The 20,878-nt window shown below is 41.8% G+C and overlaps 1 protein-coding gene across 1 annotated transcript; it reads right to left on the bottom strand.

Moving 5' to 3' along the window:
- Positions 1-1,970: 1,970 nt before the first annotated feature.
- top3a (DNA topoisomerase III alpha) lies at positions 1,971-19,588 on the bottom strand. Its single transcript, XM_007574349.2, has 19 exons — positions 19,031-19,588; positions 18,793-18,852; positions 18,643-18,716; positions 18,479-18,554; positions 17,402-17,510; positions 17,165-17,308; positions 16,878-17,048; positions 16,687-16,787; positions 12,621-12,695; positions 12,437-12,519; positions 12,050-12,260; positions 11,537-11,722; positions 11,317-11,446; positions 10,406-10,519; positions 10,151-10,316; positions 9,905-10,051; positions 9,218-9,340; positions 4,408-5,117; positions 1,971-2,991 (listed from the first exon to the last, which is right to left on the bottom strand). Exons 1-19 carry the CDS (start codon positions 19,253-19,255, stop codon positions 2,819-2,821), a joined length of 3,078 nt encoding a protein of 1,025 aa, XP_007574411.1. The 5' UTR covers positions 19,256-19,588; the 3' UTR covers positions 1,971-2,818.
- Positions 19,589-20,878: the final 1,290 nt, after the last annotated feature.

A 20,878-nucleotide genomic window follows, 5' to 3' on the forward strand; every position in this document is an offset into this window, starting at 1 on the left:
ATACAGCATCTGGAAAGCTCTGGGCCCAAGATTTATTAAAAAAATATGTGAAAGAAAATATGGAAATTCAAATAAAATCCACCAGTTAAGATATGAAGAGTGCTCAGATTTCCACCAGAAAAAAATAAAAAAATAAAAAATAAAAAACGCAATTTGCAGGAACATTTATCCGAATGAGTACATTAGAGGTTGCATGAGTAGTTTTGATTCTAAGTTGATTAAAAAAAAAAACTCACATTGCTTTAAAAAAAAATCTAATAAATGTATTTACTTCATGACGCAATAAGCTCCAACATCTTCAAAATCCCTAAATAATAACGATATCCACGCGTCCGTAAGCTTCTACGTATTCAGCGTCTTAAACGATGAAAACTGGTACGGTGATGCCGGGCAAGTAATTCTGCACCATGTCAACAAACAAAAGAGAAATGATTCCAGTAATTCCCATCGGGACATGCGGGAATTTCGCTGCACCCTGAGGTGTTTTTTTTTGTTTTTTTTCCCCACCTTCCTTCTCCGTCGTCACCCTGCATGGATGCAGCGCCTTTTGCTTCCCGTAAGTGAAAGCTTATTGCTTATTGCCTGCGATTCAGAGAAACAACACGACCCATCACATGACTCGTTATCTGCCTGGATACTCCTGTAATCGCAGAGTTGTAGGAGCCGGTGCGGCGAGGGGAAAAGGAAAGGGAAAAACAACACGGACTCCCACCCACGTTATGACTCACGCATGAGTCATCAAACGTGCCAGTAAAGGCGATCGCTGCATATTCTCAGGAAAACCAACACAACTACAGAGAGCTGTAAAACATTACAGCCTCCCGCTGCCGGGAATCTTTTTTATTTTATTTTTTTTATTTACTTCCCTTTCTTTTTTCTTTTGTTTTGTTTTGGTTTTGTCTCTGATTCCCGAGGTGCTTCCACTTAAAGTGGATCTCCGATGAAGTGAGGAGGGAATAATTTCTGGGAATGCCAGCCAGACCCTGACACGAAATTTAAAGTTCCACGGAAATCCGCCTAGACTTTTAAGATGCGGCGCAGTTGCAGAAGAGTTTGAAGCCCTGCTTTTAAACTTCCCTACTTTTTTTTTATAACTACTTTTTTTTTTTTTTTTTAAAAAGAGCGTGGAGTAAAAACTGTGGATCAAACAGAAAGTCATATCACCAGTTTGGCAGTATTGCAGATACTTAAATGTGTTTAGTTGTAGATTTTATGTGACGGTATTCAACCACTGCAGTTATCGCTGCTTCCAAAACCGTCAGTAAGATCGAGAAAAAAAAAACAAAAAAAAACGTCTTTATAGAATCAAATTTCAAGCTTTTCCACTGCTTCTCAGTTGGGTTTATGTCTGGACTTTGACTGGGCCATTCTGGCACATAAATGTGTTTTATTCAAAGGCGTTTCATTGGAGTTTTTAGGGTGGTTATCTTTCAGAATAAAGATAAGCCCAAAATTATTCAAACATACCGGAAGATTTACGATCATCATCACTAAACCAAACAATCGACGTCTGACAGGATAAGATACAGGCATCCATCAAGGATAATAAATAATATATATGTATTTTTTACATTTCTAATTAAAAATGGCATGTGAAATATTTTGCATTTTTAAATAAACGAGAGAGAGAAAAATATATCCATAGTTTTGTATGTTAAGTATCTGGTTTCTATGAGACTAATGACTGGACATGTTTTGCAGGGAAGTCCTAAACATGAACTCGGGTACCGAGTCAGGGTCAAGAAGTTTGCCCGACGCTGACCTAACAAGTGACACAATGAGAGCTGACAGAAGACCTCGGGCTTTTTACCAAAACCAAAAGCAAAAGGAAAAGGAAAAGGGAAAGCACCACAGACTCAAAACAGTTTCTCCAAAAAGCAAAGCCCCGCCCGTGTGCAAAAACAGAAACGTTTATTGTCGTCAACCAGGTTTAACATGGAAAAAAACAAACAAACAAAAAAAAACGCAGAGCTGACCATTCCTTTTTAATGGCTTTGTGTTTTAATAAACGCTTCACGCGTCAACAAAAATAACACAACAGTAAAATACTTCTCTGCTTTAAATTATTACAAATAAAAGTCGGCATTTTAAATAAAGTATAGCTAATAATTACACCTTCTGACAGTCGTGACCTGCCTTGCCTTTTATTAAACACACTTTTATTTCCGTGGCTGTATGTGGGGAAAGGACTCATCCGATCCAAGGCCAGCAGAGGAAAACAATTAACTTGTTGAGCATCTTCCGAGTTGCCGTGGTTACAAACACCTACAAGTTTTTAAAAGTAGTCCAGCACCCTCGTGGCGCTGGGTCTCTCCCTGGATGTTCCCCTCCGGCAGTAAAAGAGCCTCGACTTAACAGTTTGACTTTAGCGAAACTGGCTTAAATTCCTCTTTTTAAGAGTTCAACATGCATCTAATTTTGGTTCTGATTATTGCTCTCACAAGGTGAACTTCCACCCCCCTCTGTCTTTCCCTCCAGGGGTAAAAAAAAAAAAAAAAAAAAGAGTTACATATGACACATGAAACTTTGAGCTGTCCTCCTCAGAGCGGAGATCGGATCAGAGCAGAACAAACAGAGAGCTTTAGTTTCTCTTTCATGCCATTGTTCAGAGGCGCAACTCTGCTCTCTCAAATCTGTTTACAGCCGTTGGTCCTGCAGTCGAACCTGTTTTCACTTTACGGGAAGCCGTTGCGAAACCAGACAGAGAGGACGACTACCTGCTGCGAAGAGGGACTTGATAAACACGCTCGTTATCGTCCGCCGCAAAAGGAAAACCAGTTGCGCCTCGGCGACGTCACGGCGCTCTGGAGCCGATTGGTCACCGCTGAGGGCAGGTGACGCGGGTGTGTCCCGGCATGTGGCAGATGCCGCAGGTCCGCGGTTTCCTCGCAGCGGGAGGTCTGCCGGCGGCGCCGTCTCCCGCCGTCTTCCTCCCCTTGTTCCCTCCGTCTCCGCCGCCGTTAAATCCGTTAAATCCTCCACCGAATCCGCCTGAGACGAGGCAGGAGACATGGAGAAGTTTGATTTTGCTGCTTGACAAAAAAATGTTAATTGTAATCTATCGAGTAATGCCTTACAGAGGCTGATTATATGTGGTAGAAATATTTAAACCATGCAAATTCTTTCCTCCACTCCACAATTATACAAGACTGTAGCAATAAATCAATTAATCGCATGACAAATTAAAATTACATTTGCATGCTTGATTGTTTGTCTCTGTTGTTTAATTTTTTCATTCTGGATATTTAAAATATCTTCTAGCTAAATGTTAATCAGAAATTAAAGTTTATTGACCTTTGAGAGAGCGCACTTGCATTATTGTGCCACTACCTCGAGCTGGACGACACGGCAGAAAAACGCATCGTCCGATACAAGTGTTTCACACCAGTCAATATCGATAATTATGGAGTAGTTTTTTGTTTTAAATATCTGAAATGTTGCCAAACTGGTGGCGTGACGTTTCATGTTTTTCCACATTTTCCTCTCCAACTGTGCTACTTATTTTCTCCCCCATTATTTATTTCTACATCTATTTTTACGTCATTGTGTCATTATTAGGCACAATGACGGAGCATGAAACTGCTGCTGCAAGGTACTGAACAGGTTGTTGCTAGGCAACCAAAGAGCGAGTGACTTAGTTAGCAGTCTCCTCTGCCTACATCCCCCAGAATGCTGTGCGGTTCTGGATCGGAGTTCAGTAAGATTCAGTAAAATCTATTCATATTGATCACATGTCGATCAATATTATTGATTTACTGCCCAGCTCTACCGTTGTCAATATATCATTTGAAAATGATCTCAAAACAACATTATCATTTTTTTTTTTGTTGCTATAACTTCTGGGACAATTTATCGTCCAGCAAAACTTGTTGTTGTGACAGGCCTGCGACTGTGTGTGTTGATATATGACAAAGTACCACTACATAAACTGTGTTTTGTTGTTGTAACATGACAAAATGTGGAAACATCCATGGTGTAAATAATGGCTTTTTGTAAGGCACTGTTTATTGTAAGCATGTTTAGTCTCAAGGCTTTTTTAAGAGCCCAGACTGTAGTGTGAGGCAAAACGCTTTAGGCTCAACAAATTAGTTTCCGTCTGAAGTGCTACACGTCCATGAACTTTGGTTTACTGTGTGTGTGTGTGTGTGTGTGTGTTTGTATCTGATGCAGGACTAATTTCAGTTTCACTTTTAGCAAACTGAAACTTTTAGGGAAATTTTCTGCATGACCTCTGTCTCATTTTGATAATAGATGCTATTTAGATCAAGATCAAGTTAATCTTAGGACACATTGGGAAATAAAGCTGCAGATTTATAATGCCAGTTACTAATGCTGAAAGTAGAACTGTGTGTGTGTGTGTGTGTGTGTGTGTGTGTGTGTGTGTGTGTGTGTGTGTGTGAGCCCTGCCTGGTGGAGGTACGTTCTCGTCAGCCCACTGGAAGAAGCCGCACTGCTGGTCTCTCGGCTTCCCGCAGGTGTGGAACATGCGGCCCTTGTTGGGGCCGTCCTTCTGCACCGTGCGGGTCACGGCGTTGTCGTTGCAGTTGCACACGGTCTGCCCCACGGCGCCCGAACCACGCCCTCTGCCCCCTCCGGGAGTGTTCCCGAACCCCAGCACGGCCCTGGGAGCCTGAGGAGACCTCTGCGCCGACAGTGGGGGCCCTCTGCTCTGCGGCGGTGCCCCCTGCTGACTCGGCTGATCCGCCCACAGGAAGAAGTTGCAGGCCCCGGAGTTGCACTTGTAGAACTGGCGGCCTTGGTTGGGGCCGTCTTTGCGCACCGTCAGGAGGAGCGCGTCCTGGCCACAGTTGCAGACGATCACGTCACCGCTGGCTTCCACGTGGACGCCGCTGCCACCTGGTGGCGGTCTGGGCTGGGGGGTCCAGGCGGGAACAGGAGGCACGGAGGGTCTGGGCAGTGGCGGTCTCGGGGGCCTCGGAGGCGGAGCATCATCTCCATCCCCCGGTCCTCTGCTTCCTCCTCCTCCTCCTCCTCCTCCTCTGAGGTACTTGAGGTCCAAAACCTCTCTGAGCGTCTCGTCACAGCCACCAATGCAGCCGACGAATTCCAGAGGCATCATGGGAGGAACGCTGCCTCTGCGGAACTTAAACTTCAGCCTGAAAAAGTCGGGAAACACAAATTCAGAGAACCGAGCCTACAGAGGGAGCAAGTGAGAAGAGAGAGGTGCGGTCGGTGGCCCTGAAGTGCAAACCACTTCGACAAATCACTAAGCACAACTTAACATATTGTGTTAAATACACAACATATTCAAAAACACGACGGCATTAACAAAACGGAAACGGCAGATCTGAGTGGGAAACCTGAGACATCTCTGGTTGGACAACACTTTAGTGCGTTTGTTAGCCGAGCTGCGTAGCTTCGTAGTTTGTCTTGACTCAAAATATTGTTGGATAGCGGCAGCTGCGTTTGTATCACCGGTGATGTTCATAGTTTCAACAAACGGCAGAATAATTTCCAACTCTTAAGCCAAAAGTGGAATCGTCCAATCAGAGATAAGACCTACCACTTCCATTTGTGTTTTTTAATTTGTATTTGTGCTTAATCAATGTTGTCGTGTTTTTGAATATGTTGTGTTTTTAACTTTGTAGTTTAGTGATTTGAAAGGTCTACAGCCGTTACAGTTAAATAACCGACTTGAACAAAGTAAACTTCGTCCTTGAAATGAAGAGACAGACTAACTTTTAAACAAATAATAATTAGGAAAGTTGGTTATGAAACGCTACGGTTTCATTTTGCTCAAAGTATAGAATGAAAAAAGAACCCCACTGCACACGGTTTTCAAATTATTATTATTACTTTTTACAAATAATAATCAGAAAAGTGCAACTAATCATTTCAGCCGTACTGAGAAGGTCAAAGCTTCTGACATATTTTTATGACCTAATCCCACTTTAGACTGGATTTTATCAAGATGTATCAAAGTAGAAGGGGTCTAAACACAAATGCACACCACACTTTTCAGAAAATCTGTTGTAACTAGTTCTGCAATGCGCTACTAATGCCTACAATAGCTTAGATAGCTAGATATTTTTACATATTTAGGACAAAAGAAAGAGTAAACTATCATCAAGAGGAAAAACTTGCACTTTATTCTCAAAACCGTCCTTGATAGAATTAAACAGCAGCCTAACAAGAGGCCTTAATTAATACACTATTAATAATTAATAAATATTATTAGAATCATAATCTGTGAAAAAAATGGGCCCCTCTTCCTTCTTCCAGAACTCACTCCCAGTGCCAACTAGAAACAACCAATCAAAGCTAAGATGAGGGTCTTGCGCTGTCAATCACAATCTCATGTGCCAGCTAGCAGAGCCCGTTGTGAATGCTAAGGCTAGTTAGGTGATAAACCATTAACTGGTTTACCAAGGATGAACTCAAAGTCCTTCTTTTCAAAAAGTCTCTATTAATGTCAGGCTTTTTTGGGATTCATGTTTTTTTCTTAAAAAGAAAACAACATTTTAATAAATCTTTTTCTTCCCACAAATTTAATGCAAAATTGAATAATTAATTCTAAAAGATTACATCAAGACAAAATCCAGATTAAATGAATTATTCTTTCAGAGTAGTTCACATTAGGTGTTAAGAGATGAAAAGGTTTGAATACGGTGACATTTTAAATGGTTTGTTGTAAGAGTGACAGCACTATTAATCACGTTTGTATTTTAGTTTCAGTTTTGCTACTGAATATTGTTTTAGCTGCATTCCGCTTTGCAAGTGTTCAATTATTTAAGAGTTTTGTTCCAGAATCAACAGGAACGATTTAACCAGATCTAATTAATAAAAAAAAACACACACAGAACTATTAAAACTGATCCTCCTGAATGTTACTACATACACAAACATGATTTATGCTTAATGATGTTTGTTTTTTTGGGTCATAGCGATGGAGAACCACCACAGTGGGGGGGCGAAAGGGGGAGGGGGACTTGAACTGCAGCAGCCACGTTCACAAACGACGCTAAAACGGACCCGGCCTGCCGTATTCGCGGCCGGTACCGGCTGCAGCCAGTCAGAGACGCGCAGCAGGATGAGCGGAGCGGCGTTCTGACCCGGACCCAGCTGGGGACGGACAGAACTTATCCAGAAAGTGATTGGGAAAAACAACACAGCTTTGAGAACAAACGGCAAAGCTCAACTTTAAGCTCCGTGAAGCCCGGTTGCTATGGTAACCGGAGCTGGTGTGGAGCACTTTGGCTGACTCGGAGCGAGCGTGCCCTATATTTGGACCGAGCCGAGGCCGGTGCTCAGGGGGTTAACGCCTACTAGTGCAAACAAGAGTTTAGACGCGGTTCTTGCAGCGGAGAGGCTGCCGACGGCTCCAGAGTTTCACCGAGTCGTCGCCGCTGTCGCCGTCGTTGTCGTCATGGTTCGGAGGAAACTCAAGGTAGCAGAAGTCACTACTGAGAGATTTTGTTTCCACAGAACATTAGTGTAGTTCCTGCGGGGTTGAATCGTGCTGAGAGGAAAATGATGAGTCGTGTTTCCTCCGAAACATCCAAGCAGTGAAATGGAGTGGAAATCGTTTCTTTTTCTTTTTTTAAAGCTCTTGTTAAGCAACTTTTAAGAGAAGCAAACAAACGCCGAACAAATACTATAAAAAAAGTGCTGCAGAAATAATCACTTTCTGCTTTTTGTCACGATTAAAAATTTGAGAATTAAAAGAATAAAAATAAAACTCCACCCTCCCGGTAAGTCATGTACTAACTGTAGCTGCGTTTTCATCACAGTTGTGTGCAAAGCTTTGTCGCTATTCAATGTCGAAAAAACACAATTTTGGCGTTTCTGTTAAATCGGAAAGGTAAGTGAAATCACACATGAATAGGTTTGCTCACATGATAAGTCATTAAAAAAACATCCCCACCCTCCTGTCACTTCCTGAAGTCTTGTTTGTCTTTTTCGCCAGTAGTAACATCCGGTTGTTGGTCACATGACTCGCGTGGCGCGAAATAACGTTCAGACTGCAGTTTTGTGAAATACGCTAATCTCAATACGGCCGACAAACCTCATCATTCAAAACATTATTCTTAAAACGTGAGGTTTTTTTTAATTGACATTTTTTCAATAAAGCAAAATTATTTTAGTAATTCCAATTATGCGCAATTGTACGGTCAATATAAATACAGCTACAGTCTAATCCATTCTTTACCTTAAACTTTCCTACATTCTCCTGAGCTTAATTATGAATAAACAGAAGCTGTCTGACAACATGAAGTAGGCTGCTTCATAATGCCCCAATCTCACTACAGGGTTTCCCCCAGTGTTTTATAAGCCTGGCGGGCCACCAGGCTTTACGTGTGCCCCCACCAGGCTAAGCTCTGCTTATTTATTCAAGTCTTTTTAAAATGTTTGCATTTTTTAAGACTTTATAGTTGGTGTTCAGGTGTTAATCTTCCAATAACACATGATTATCAAGTGATATTTTCAAATTTCCTGTCAACTTTAAACATTTTTAATTCAAAAACACGACGGACCGCTGGATGAATGACTGGCCTAGCGCCCGACCACCGGGCTTAACAAGTTTTCTGGAGGAAACCTTGCACTGCATTAAGAACAGATGAGGAAGAAATTAACTGAAATCTGTCTAGAAAGGGGTGACAGGAAGTGAACATTTATATGATCGGCCAGCCGACCAGAATTACTCATCGATGAGGTCACAAACAAACCCAGAACATCAAGCGATAACTTTCTGAGCTGTTCTGTTGTCTAATCAATTAATTGGTTGTTTAAATGTTGTTTGTTTTGAGTAATAAAAAAAATCTGGATAGTTTTAATGTGTCAGAACAGATTCCCCTTAATTTAGCAGCACCTCATGCTGTTATGACCTTTTTAACCACAGCAGCCCAACAGGAAGCACAGGGATGTCCCCAAGTTGACACAAATATGGCATCATACTTCCCCTGATGTATTTGTGTGTTGGAAAAACAACATTCGAAGAAAACCCCCGCAATGTTTTGGACTTTCACTTAATCAGGTGACAGATCCGATCATCAAAAAACACCTTTCTGAAACATGAGAGTGATGACAATGTTTTATTTCTGTGTTTATGCTGTTAAATTCAGTGTTTAAAGCTACTAAATGAGGCTCGTTGTGGGCAAACGCTTTGTTGCGAGGTAAAACCAAGGGGTGCAAATCAGTGTTGCCACTTTTTCACTGGAGCTAAAGCGTCGCAGTGAGGCGCGGTGTCGGTACTCACAGGTGAATGGGGCTCGGTTGGCATGTGGGACAAACAGCGTCGTCCCTGCTGACCTCCATCACGGTGTCCGGGAACCAGACGGCCGTCTTACAGGCCGGGAAGCCCACACAGGTCAGGAACTTACTGCAGACACACACAAACACACACAGGAAACAGGCCCATTATTATCAGCTGTGTCTAATCTAATGCTTTTCAGATATTGAATCCACCAGTGGGATCGCCATATTGGGCCTGCACTTTTTCACATTTTCCCTTGTTACTTTGTTGTGTTTTAAGGACAATTTGTGCTATAAATTACAGCAGGACCGAGCTGGATCTGTTTGGCAGAAAAGAAGCTGCAAAAATGTTGTTTTCTAAAGTTGTTAGAGACATACCCAAAAGCTGTACCTGCAGCCAAAAGGTGCTTCAAACACAAATCCTCCAACATTATTCTGACTTATATTTGTAAAAATGTAGAAAACCAGACATCGTTTTCCTTCCATTTCACAAATATGTGTTACTTTGTGTTGATCAATCACATCAAATCCCTCAAAAAACACACTGAAGTTTGTGACTGTGATGTGGAAAAAATGCTAAAAAAAAACATCTCTGGACTAAGATTGAAATTCAAACATGTAAGTTTATGAGGAACTGTGGACTTAGGTTTGTTACTGGGTTATTTAGAGTTAGTCTCTCTCTTTCTCTCACCTGTTTCCCTCCCTCTTCTTCTTCAGCACCATGTCCCGCCCACAGTTAGGACACTTCCTGACCGGCAGCGGTACCTCCATGTCCAGCTGCTCCGCTTCAGGCAGCTCCAGAGCTGCGCCCAGGTACGGCGACAGAGCCTCGTCTAACCTGAAGCCACGAGAAAAAAAACAGCGACATGTTGCTAGGACACAGAGAACGCAGGGCGCCGATCCCCTCCATCGTCGTATAATTTAAAGTGCGACTAACTTCTTTGCCTTCCTCACGGACTCTATGAAGACAGCTTTGTATTTCTGGATGTGGTGCTGCAGAACGCTCCGCTTGTCCTTCCTGCCCTCTGACACCAGCTTCAGGTCAGCCTCCAGCTCGGCGCGCAGGTTGGGTTTCGACATCTCGTAGCCCATGGAGTTGTAACCTGGACGCACAATCGCCACGAGGGACAGCATGTTAATGATGCCGCGGTTGCCGCGGCAGATTGCGGCGCGGAGACGCATGTGAAGTTACCCTCCACTAGTCCCATGCCGAGCTCCCCGGGGAGAAACCTCTGGTCCGCAGTCAGACCGACGTACATGCGACTCTTAATGGTCTCGATGTGTTCTGCGTGGGTCGCATCCGTACCTGGAATACACACACACTACAATTGAAACAAACATGATATATCCCTTGTTTTTTTATATTAATAGAAAGTAACCCTGGCACAGCACTCTGTGTTAAGGAGGTTCGTTTCCTGGCTCTATTGTTTTTATTTTCAGTAAAAAAGTACAACTGGTACCAGTGCTTGTGTTTAGTTATCACTTTTATATTACCATAACATAAACATTTTAAAACACTTTTATATTACCATAATATAAAAGTCATAAAAAATATTTATTGCTGCTTTTAACTCCCTACAATTTTCTTCCCCAAGTCAAAATGACACTTTGCCAGATTTATATTCCCATCGTTCTCAGTCAGGATTAACTCTGGGATTAAACGCCGACTGATGCTACATTTAAAGACAGCACAGATTTTAAGAGGACAAATAAAACTAAATTTTAGCAAACTGCAAACAATGTATAAGTTTATGGTAGATATTTCTACAGTGAATTAAAACCAAACACGGACGGGCAGGGCAACTGTTTGAGTAAAAGAAAACACTTCCTTCACAAACTGCTTTTGTGTTTTACTATCTGTTCATGAGACCAAGTTGCTAACGGAGCTACTGCTGCCACACAGCGAGACATTTAGTTTTTTCCTTTCTGTGGAAAGTATCGCTGGCCCAGTGCCTCTGTGCTTCCTGTCGTCTTCATAAGAGAAGGCATTGCTACTGCCATTAAGTAATTGATCTAGAAAGTACTCCTGCTTCTGCTCTTCAAAGTTTAGCGAGGTCTCATGGAAGCTGATCACATTTTTTTTTTCGTGTTAGACAGATTTACCGATGCCGTGCTTCTCCATCAGGGATATGAGGTCGGCTTCGGTCAGCAGCTGAGGCGGACTCGTCTGTCCATCCACCATCTCGATAGCGGAGGGCTGGAACTGGGAGCCCTGCTCATAAACTGGTATCAGCTGAAAAAAAAAACAACACAATTTCCTTAATTAGTCACTTAGAGTAGAAGCTATCGGTATTTTCAACACAAAAATAAAAAGTAAACCCACCTTTGTGCTCCACCTCTCGTACGGGTAGACGTCCAGGTAATTCCTTGCAATAATCATGAGTCCAGATGTGGAGAACTTCTCTTGAGCAATTTCTATTTCCACCACCGTCTCCTGCCCCAAAGCGTCCTGGGAAACGCAGGCCAGGAAGTGCCGCACGATGAACTCATACACACGCGCTTCGTTGCCCTGGGAAACGAGACACACAGTGGAGATTTCCACGCATGTTCGACGTGTTTCCATCGGTTTCTACGACTCTTACCAAGTGGGGTTTCAACATCTCTATGTTCCACAAAATCCTGAAACAATGATGCTTAATCTGGCTTCAGAGTCAGAGGAGAATTAAAGGGCTGTTTTGTTATTTTTTTCCAAATTCGTTTAGCATCAGAGCTAATTCAAATCGTACTTCTACTGTGAGAATCTTATGTAACCCAAAACTTTCACTTGATTCCCCAAAAAAAACGAATAAAAGAAAAAAGTAAAGAATGAAAACAAAAACGACGTGAACCAACCCACCTGCAGCGTGTTGGTGTACTTGGTGGGGTGTATGGGAGGGTGGGCCTGGTCGGAGTTTTTGCCCTGCCGTGGGTTGGGGCCCCCAGGCTGGTCCAGAACCCGCTGGGCAAACGTCCCCCACTCCGGACTCTGCGCCTGCTGCTCCACCAGCGGCGCCAGGGGAAGGTTTGCAGGAAATATGTTGGTTTCTGTGCGAGGATAGCTGATTAACCTGAACAGGAAATTTAAAATAAAAAAAATTAAATAAAAATGCAGCGTCGTGTCGTATTCACACAGAGAAATGACGCTCTGCAAAACACCAGATGGTCCCTGCGTGTCTATGAACTGGAAAGACTCTGGCAGGCAGGTGAAGATGGAGGACTAAGGTGAACTTAATGCTACACCCACCCTTGAGTATAAAGCTTTTCAGCAATCTTCATCGTCTCTTTGGCATTTATCCTGAGCTTCCTAGACGCCAGTTTCTCCAGTTCCTGCACGTCAGATCAACACAGAAGACTTTGCAAACAAGAAAACGGTTTTTCATGCCGCGGCTTACATCATACGTGTTTGCTGTTTGCTTTTATTATCTTACCACTGTGTCCAAAGGCAGTGGTCTCCATTTGCTCTTGGGTTTGCTTGTTACTGAGGTGACTGTTGCCATGGGATCCTGGAAATAAATGATAATATATTCTCTTTTCACATGTTACTTTTGAACCGCGTTTATTCGCACGAGTCAACAAACATTTTCTAAACGGACCGCAGTGTGTCGTGTCAGCTGCAGCAGTGGCTGAGATACACCTATGGATGAGTTTTATTTGCACTGCGCGTTTCGGCAACAGGGCTTTTCAGAGTGATTTATATGATGAAAACAAAGGACAAGAACATTATGCTGCAGTGGCGTAATAAAGGAAAGTGATGAAAAGTTGGAACACAGTCTACAATTAACGAGTTTCCAGTGATGGTTAATCGAAGGCAACTCGGAAGAAGTGGGGTTTTTCCGCCTCGATTTGAAGGCTAAACACTGCAGCTTTGCAGTTTTCTGGAAGTTTGTTCCAGATTTGTGGAGCATAGAAGCTGAAAGCTGCTTCTCCATGTTTGGTTCTGGTTCTGGGGATGAAGAGCAGACCAGAACCAGAACCAGAAAACCTCAATAGTCTGGAAGGTTGATGTAACTAAACAATTCAGTGATTTATAAACCAGCAGGAGAATTTAAAGTCTATTCTCTGAGCAACAGGGAGCCGGTGTAGGGACTGTAGAACTGGAATGACGTTCTCCATCTTCCTGGTTTTCTGCTTTTTAGTCAGACCTGTGAAGACGCTGTTGCAGTAATCAATGCGACTAAAGATAAATTCCTGGATGAGTTTCTCTAGATCTCGCTGAGACATCAGTCCTCTAATCCTGGAGATGTTCTTCAGGTGGCAGAAGGCCGACTTTGTGACTGTCTTTATGTGGCTCTGAAAGTTCAGGTCAAAGGTCATCACTACTCCCCGGTTTCAGGCCTGATCGCTGGTTTCAGTTGTAATAACTGAAGCTGTGCGTTGACCCTAGTTCGCTCCTCTTCAGGCCCAAAGATAATAACTTCAGCTTTGTTTCTAATCAGCTGAAGAAAGTTTTGGCACATCCACACATTTATCTGTTCTAAGCAGCTATTCAGTGATTGGATGGGTTCAGAGTCACCTGGTGACATCGTGATGTAGAGCTGTGTATCGTCTGTGTAGCTATGGTAACAAAACTTATGTTATAACCTGAACCAGTGGGAGCATATAGATATTAAACAACAGGGGGTCCCAGGATTGAAACTCAATGAAAAATTACCTAGTCGAACCAGTCAAGTGCTGTACCAACCCAGCTGTCCAGTCCTTTCAGTAATATGTCATGGTCAACAGTATTAAGTGCTGCGCTGAGGTCCAACAGAACCAGAACTGTGGTTCTCCCACAGTCTGTTTAAGTGGATGTCACTGAACATGTTGACAAAGGCAGGCTCACTGAAACCGGACAGAAAGACATCAAAGCAGTTGGCCATTGTTAAGGTACATCAGAGAGCGCACACACACACACACACACACACACACGCACGCACACACACACTGGAGGCATGAGTTTAATGAGCAGGCTCTGGTATCACCAGCGAGTTTCTGTAATAACAAAATAAAAGCAATCATTTGCAGAAAACTACATGTCGTAATAATTAAAAAAAAAAAAAAAAAAAAACTTGTTTTGAAAAGAGAGCATCTAAACAGTGAATGAAGGTTGGAGACCAAAAGGATGAATCATCCAGCGTTAGCGGCTCAGAGTTTGACGGAGTTCACATTGAACGATTGTGAAGTGGAAAGGAAACGATAAATAGTTTTCAATATTCCAATCTGAAAAGTGTGGTGTGCATCTGCATTCAGCCCCCTGTACTCTCATGCTCAGTACGTTCCTGAATTTCTAAAATTCAAGAACTGCGACGGCGTGTTGCAGTTTCTCTGCTACGTCACTTCTGATTGGTTCTTTTCTTAGCTTTATTCATAATTTTCTGGTTGAGGCGTCGCATGTTTGCACAGCTCTGGTTCTGGAAGGAGTTTCACTGTCACTTTCTTTTTTTTTTACTTTCGGACAGTTGTTATGATGTGTAACCGTGGCAACAAGGTGTTGTTTTTACAGCTTGGAGCAGCTGATTGGCATCTGAAAACGTCAAATAAACATGTCCTCGTCTTTCCAGGACATTTTACTGTAGAATATCTTCTCTGCTGCCCAGATATCGAACTGCTAACACGGTCATATAACAACGTTCTTCAGTCAGAAGCCTCTTCAGATTTGTTGAAACACTGACTGCTACTGGAGATCCTTCCTTCCCACAGCGTCACCAAGCACAATTCTTTGAAGATGCTTGGATGATATGAGTTACATGAGTTACGGCAACGTTTTATTTCCCTTTGGGATCAATAAAGTATTTTGAATTGAATGCAGAGCCCTGCAAGGGGAAATATTTCTCTATATGACGGGAAGAATAAGAACTGTTGGTCAACAGTGTTTGGTGCCGGCCTTAACAACAACCTCCCCCCCGGCACCCCCCCAAGAAAAAACAGTATTTATATGTAAATGTCATTTTGTATAAAAAAATAATTTAAACTTCAGGTTCTTGGCTGATTTACTGCAGCATGCATTAAAATCTGCAGTCATTCAGAGCCTTATTGCAGTGAAATGTTTGCCCAACCTTGAGCAAACAAAGGTAAAGGAATAATAGTCAGCCTGTGATGGAGTGAGCTCTGACCCGCTTCTGTCTTCCGACACTCGCAGTTCGCTCTGTGGGAAAAAAAAAAAAGAGCGAAAAGCTAGCTGAGTGATAATTACAGGGCTCGTCAGCCTCGCCGGGAAAGAATAAGTGTTTCTCTTGATGACGCTCCCACGTTCAGACGACACCTCTTCTGTTCTGTCGTCAGCGGGTGAAACCTCTCGGGATTTAGAGCTCAAACGCGCCAAAGCTGGATCAACAAACAGAAGATTAGAACGATGATCCAACATCACACAGTCTGAGTACGGAAATCGGAAAAAAAAAAAAAAAAACATAACCCCCCCCCCCCCCAAAAAAAACAGGAGACTGTGAATCTACAAGGTGCACTGGAGTGATACTGAATGCAGCTTTGCTACCAGCTTTAATTACAGTGTGATAACATATGATTATTGACATCCATTATGTCGTAACTTATTCGCATTCGCCCGTTCTGTTTAAGATGCGTTGCCGTGTTTTTGGCAACGCAAAGCTGCCCAGCTTCTGGTGAAGCTGCTGGGCAAACTAGCAAACAGCTAAAGATGCTTCGGCATGAAGAAGTGCAATATGGACAATGTTACATATATACATATATATGTAGCCCATTTCCTACACACACCTGTGCACGGTGGCTCTGGATGTTTCTACTCCAGACTCAGTCCACTGCTTCTGCAGGTCTCCCAAGGTCTGGAATCGGCCCTTCTCCACAATCTTCCTCAGGGTCCGGTCACCTCTTCTCGTTGTGCAGCGTTTTTTGCCACACTTTTTCCTTCCCACAGACTTCCCACTGAGGTGCCTTGATACAGCACTCTGGGAACAGCCTATTCGTTCAGAAATTTCTTTCTGTGTCTTACCCTCTTGCTTGAGGCGTCAATGATGGCCTTCTGGACAGCAGTCAGGTCGGCAGTCTTACCCATGATTGCGGTTTTGAGTAATGAACCAGGCTGGGAGTTTTTAAAAGCCTCAGGAATCTTTTGCAGGTGTTTAGAGTTAAAATAATTAACTTTATCACAATATGCTAATTTTTTGAGAAGGACCTGTATTTTCCAAATTTCATGTCTTTCCTTCAATATTTGTGAACAAATATGAAGAAAAAAAAAATCCAGCCTCCGGATGTGGAAAACCGCAGGAGAAATGACCCAAATATTGACCCTCTACAGCTGAATACACGTGCATGCCACACTTTTCAGACTTTACTTGTAAAAGTTGTTGAAACAATGTGTAATTTTCCCTTGATTTCGCAATTGAGTGCTCCTTTGTGCTGGTCTATCAACTAAAAACTAAAATATTAAATGAAGTTAGAGAGTTAATGAGACTCAATGTGCAAAAGTTACAGGGTTATCAATGGTATAATCAAAACCGTGATTATATTCTAAAACAATCAAATTAAAAAAAAGACTCATACCTCCATGCAGATCTGGTAGAGCACCAAACAGGCTGTGTGATGGAAGAGACGGTTTCTCTTCCAGCTGAACTCAACACTGTCCTCTTCCACCTGGTGGAGCACTGAGGCAAAGACAGACACACAGGACAGGCTTTATAGGCTTAATCCAAGCGTAATCAATCAACTTTTATTCCCAGTACGTGAATTCTTACCTTTGATCTTGTAGAAAGTCTCGGGTATAAAAGCCTGAATGGCTTTGAAGCGCTCCACCACAAATCCCAGGGTGGGAAACTGACAGCTGCCGTATGAGATCAGCTGATTGGCCAGGGACTCGGGGAAGATCTTCTGCAGGCGAAGCGTCTGGAACCGGGTAAAGGACGCGCCTGACGACGATCAGCAGACGGACAAGTGGAAAGTCATCAGACAACTTATGATGAACAACCAGTCCCAGTCGTTCTCATATTTCCATGCTTAACGGGAGTGGGCGCCGCCGCCTCACCTATCCGCAGATCCAGCTCTTGCCGGACATCGACGGCGTCGCTGATGTTGCGGTCGGGCTCCGTCAGTGTCTCACACGCTCTTCGAATCGAGTTGGGAGTGATCTCCGAAAACTTCGCTCGAAAGATTTGCAAATTCGGCTTCACTAAAGAAAAGAAATATATATATATGTATATATATTTAGATATTAGTATTCAGAGGAATAATGTGGAAAAGTAGTTTGTGGATAAATACGAACCTGCTTTGCAAACGTCAATGATTTCGAAGCCAATGTTTTCTCCCTCCCGGTCACAGTCAGTCCAGATGACCAGAGCCTGGCACTGCCTCGCTTCCTTCTCCAGAGTCCGCTACCGAGAATCAAACACAAACATTTGACCTTTTTTAATTATACAATCAAGTTATGTTATGTCATTTCACAGCTTAAAAAACTTTAATAACCAAATGAAAATATTCCAGGTGACTTTCTGAAATGTAGGACTGAAATACAAATAGTTGCGTATTTGAAGCTAGTTTTAGTTCCTCTCTTCATATTAGTGGTTAATAAAGTTTTATTTGATAAACTGTAGGATAAAGAGAGTCAGTCGCTCTGAGTATAAATCTCATTTCTCTAAGTTATTTTATGGTCACATTTTCCTTATTAAAGTCCAGCTTTTGATCAGCGCCCTCTAGAGGTGACTGCAACAGAATCTTGTGTCAAGACTTTAAAAACAAATGATGGTTACAAAATTAATTCTGTAACAGTTTCTGCTGTATGTACAGATGTTGTGTAAAGTTCAAGATTTTTCCTCCAGTGTTTGGAGTTGTTGCTGCACACTTTGGCTCAGCTGGCTGAAACAAGGCTCCTTATAACACTAGAAGATATGGCTTCAAAATAAAATCTCAATTTTTTTTTATTTTTTTTTACCAAATTTGGTTTCCAATATTAATAACAAAAAATGTCTCACTTTTTTTTTTTAAATGCTGTAAATGACAGAAAATATCTTAAAATGGCTTTTACTTCAGTAATTCCTTCTATGGGGTTGACCTGAATTTGTAGTCGAAATAAACTGAATCTGTAAAACATGTTTGCTAACATCACTTTGGATACCCAAGAAATGGATTGATGAAAAAAAAAAAACCCCATAAAAAATAAAAATTTTCCAAAATTTAAATCGTCAAAAACAGAATAACAGAATGTGATTAATCGATCAAATCAATGTAATGCTCACCCCTAATCCCATGCTTTTTCTTTCCTTACAAGACAGACATTGGCTATTTAAAGAAATTAAAGTGACATGTTTTAGTGTTTTGTTTTTCCTCTCAGTTCCAGCCGTACCTTGATTTGAATCATGTTGTCCGGGCAATACTTCTCTACCTCTGCATCAAACAGCAACACGGGACTGCAGCTGTGCCTTGGAAGAGAAACGAGAAAACTTCAAGTGTTGAAACCCTCCGTCGAGGTCGCTGTAGGCAACTAAAGGCATATTCATTTCAACTTACCATTTCTGGAAAGGCGCTTTGAACTCCAGACCCAGCAAATGGCCTGACACTGAAGTCATTGTCACTGTCACATTCTGAGATGAGGACAACAATCAGAGAAATCTGAGAGAATCACAATCAGATATTCAAATGCATGGGTGGGTTGCTTACCTGGCCAAAAAGATTATATTCGTACTCGTATATTTTATTGAACTTCGAAAATCCTTCTCTCTGCAACAAAGAAACCTATAATGAGGTGTGCTGACAAAGAATAACAAGTCAATAGTGTTGTCGCTACAAAACAATGGAAATAATGGGAGCTTTCTTTTACTTTCTCTGAGGTTATATCAGATTACAGTGATACTTAAAAGCTTCAGTAACAGTGAAGGTCTGATCGGCGGTGACTCACCCTCCTGGCTCTGCCGCCAGACATGATCTCAGAGATGCCTTTGGCTGCGTCGTTCTTCTCGGCCACGCAGAGGACCCGCTTGATCTGAACTCGGCTGCGAATCATGTCTGCCCCCTGCGCTGCGTCCGAGCACCAACGGCTCCGTGTCGCCCAGAAAAAGCCCGTCCTCGCCCGCAGTAGTCCCGATCGAAGCGTGGATCTGACTAGGAGGTGCGCTATGAGCATGCCTGGCCCGCTGTCACATGAAGCAGCAGCGGCTGCCCTCGGACTCAGCCTCCCCGGTTCTGCTGCTCCTCCGCTCGGTTAGCATCTTAGCTAGCAGGGATGGCTAAAAGCATCGTGGCAGCTCTCAGAAAGTTTCCCAGACGGCTAAAAAGTTTTATACAGTTAAATAAATTAACTTTTTATTTACGGGAAATCGATAAAGAAAAGAAAAGAAATAGAAAGTTGTATAGACTTGTTGATATAATGAACCGATTCGAACCCAGCCAAAGTGACACAGTTAGCTTTGTTTACAAAATCCGCGCCTGACAGTCAAAATTGCCGTAAAGGAAACCGTAAAAGTGTCGTAAAGTCCCCAGTGTTGTAAAAAGTTGAATTGAGGAAAATTAATAATCCCCTTTTCATTGTATGTGAGATACAATAAGCTCACTAACTTTTTCCCTGCGTTTTTAATAATAGCTAGGCATGAAAAAAGTACATCGAATGTTGAAATGTGTATGTATATATAATTTAATTTGTTACGTAATGTTATTTGAGAACTGCAAGGTATAGAAAGAATTCCCTTACACTAATGTAGTTTTCCTAAATGAACACTTGTAATAAATTCCTCAGCCTTGTTAAATGTGTTGAGAAAAAAGTTGTATCACTGTTTCATTATTATTATTATTATTATTATTATTATTATTATTATTATTATTATTATTATTATTATTATTATTATCCAAAACTCAGTCTAAAGTTGTTTTAAATTCAAGTAAATCTTGTCCCTTTCTTTCCTAAATTTTAACTTTAACTCCATTCAGTCCTGAGAGGAAGACGTTTTTCCTAAAGATGCAAGAGTCTAAAAAAGGCATTAAGCTAACTCTATAACGTTATATTTTCATTACTAAAATTTGCAATTTTCACTTAAGTGAAGTGTAAAAAAATACATTAACTACATGTAACAAAAATATTAGAAAGAAAGATAAAATTGCGTTTCAGTCAAACGATAATGACCAAAACTAAACTAAAACGTGCTGTCATTAACACTAAATTCTCTACACGTTGCGCACTTACGATGTCTGGCCAGTAGGTGGCAGTGAGTGGTGTGACACATTGAAGTGAAATTTGATTTGTAAGTAAAACATCAACAGTTTGACACAAGGACTAAGCACGTTGGTAGATGTCTTATGCAGCGGCCACCAAGTATGAAACGGAAAAAACAAACAAAACTTGCATGTTAATTTTCTACTACTGTACTCCTTCACTGTATATTGGGTTATTATTGTTTTTCATGGAAAGCAATGTATTAAAATCCATAGTACATTGCAATAGAACATATTTAACCTTTAATAGAACACATAGCACACAGAGGGTGTTTAGCTGTGGTTTATCATATTATCAGACTTCTTTTGTATGCATGTTTTAGTTTCTGATTTTTTTAAATTATTATTATTTTTATATAAATTTTTTCATAATAGTATGCTCAAGATTTCAGTCCTTCATTTGTTGCACACGTTTAGGAATAGAGTAACATGACAAATGAGCACATTTGCATTGCATATTTGAAGCTGTGTGTGGGATTAATTGTATAGGAGAAGTTCTGGTTTTGCCACCTCTAACCTCTAAAATGCTCAAACATCATCA

Source organism: Poecilia formosa, unplaced genomic scaffold (assembly GCF_000485575.1).
Source record: "Poecilia formosa unplaced genomic scaffold, Poecilia_formosa-5.1.2 Scaffold350, whole genome shotgun sequence".
Lineage (NCBI taxonomy): Eukaryota > Metazoa > Chordata > Actinopteri > Cyprinodontiformes > Poeciliidae > Poecilia > Poecilia formosa.

What these genes read in the sequence shown, in the direction of transcription:
- top3a (XM_007574349.2), bottom strand. Translation starts at nt 19,255, where the DNA reads ATGCTCATAGCGCACCTCCTAGTCAGATCCACGCTTCGATCGGGACTA. An exon ending in GATGGAGAAGCACGGCATCG is followed by an intron (nt 10,520 to 11,316) that starts GTAAATCTGTCT and finishes TGTGTATTCCAG; the next exon opens with GTACGGATGCGACCCACGCA. An exon ending in CGAGAACGTACCTCCACCAG is followed by an intron (nt 2,992 to 4,407) that starts GCAGGGCTCACA and finishes GCCTCGTCTCAG; the next exon opens with GCGGATTCGGTGGAGGATTT.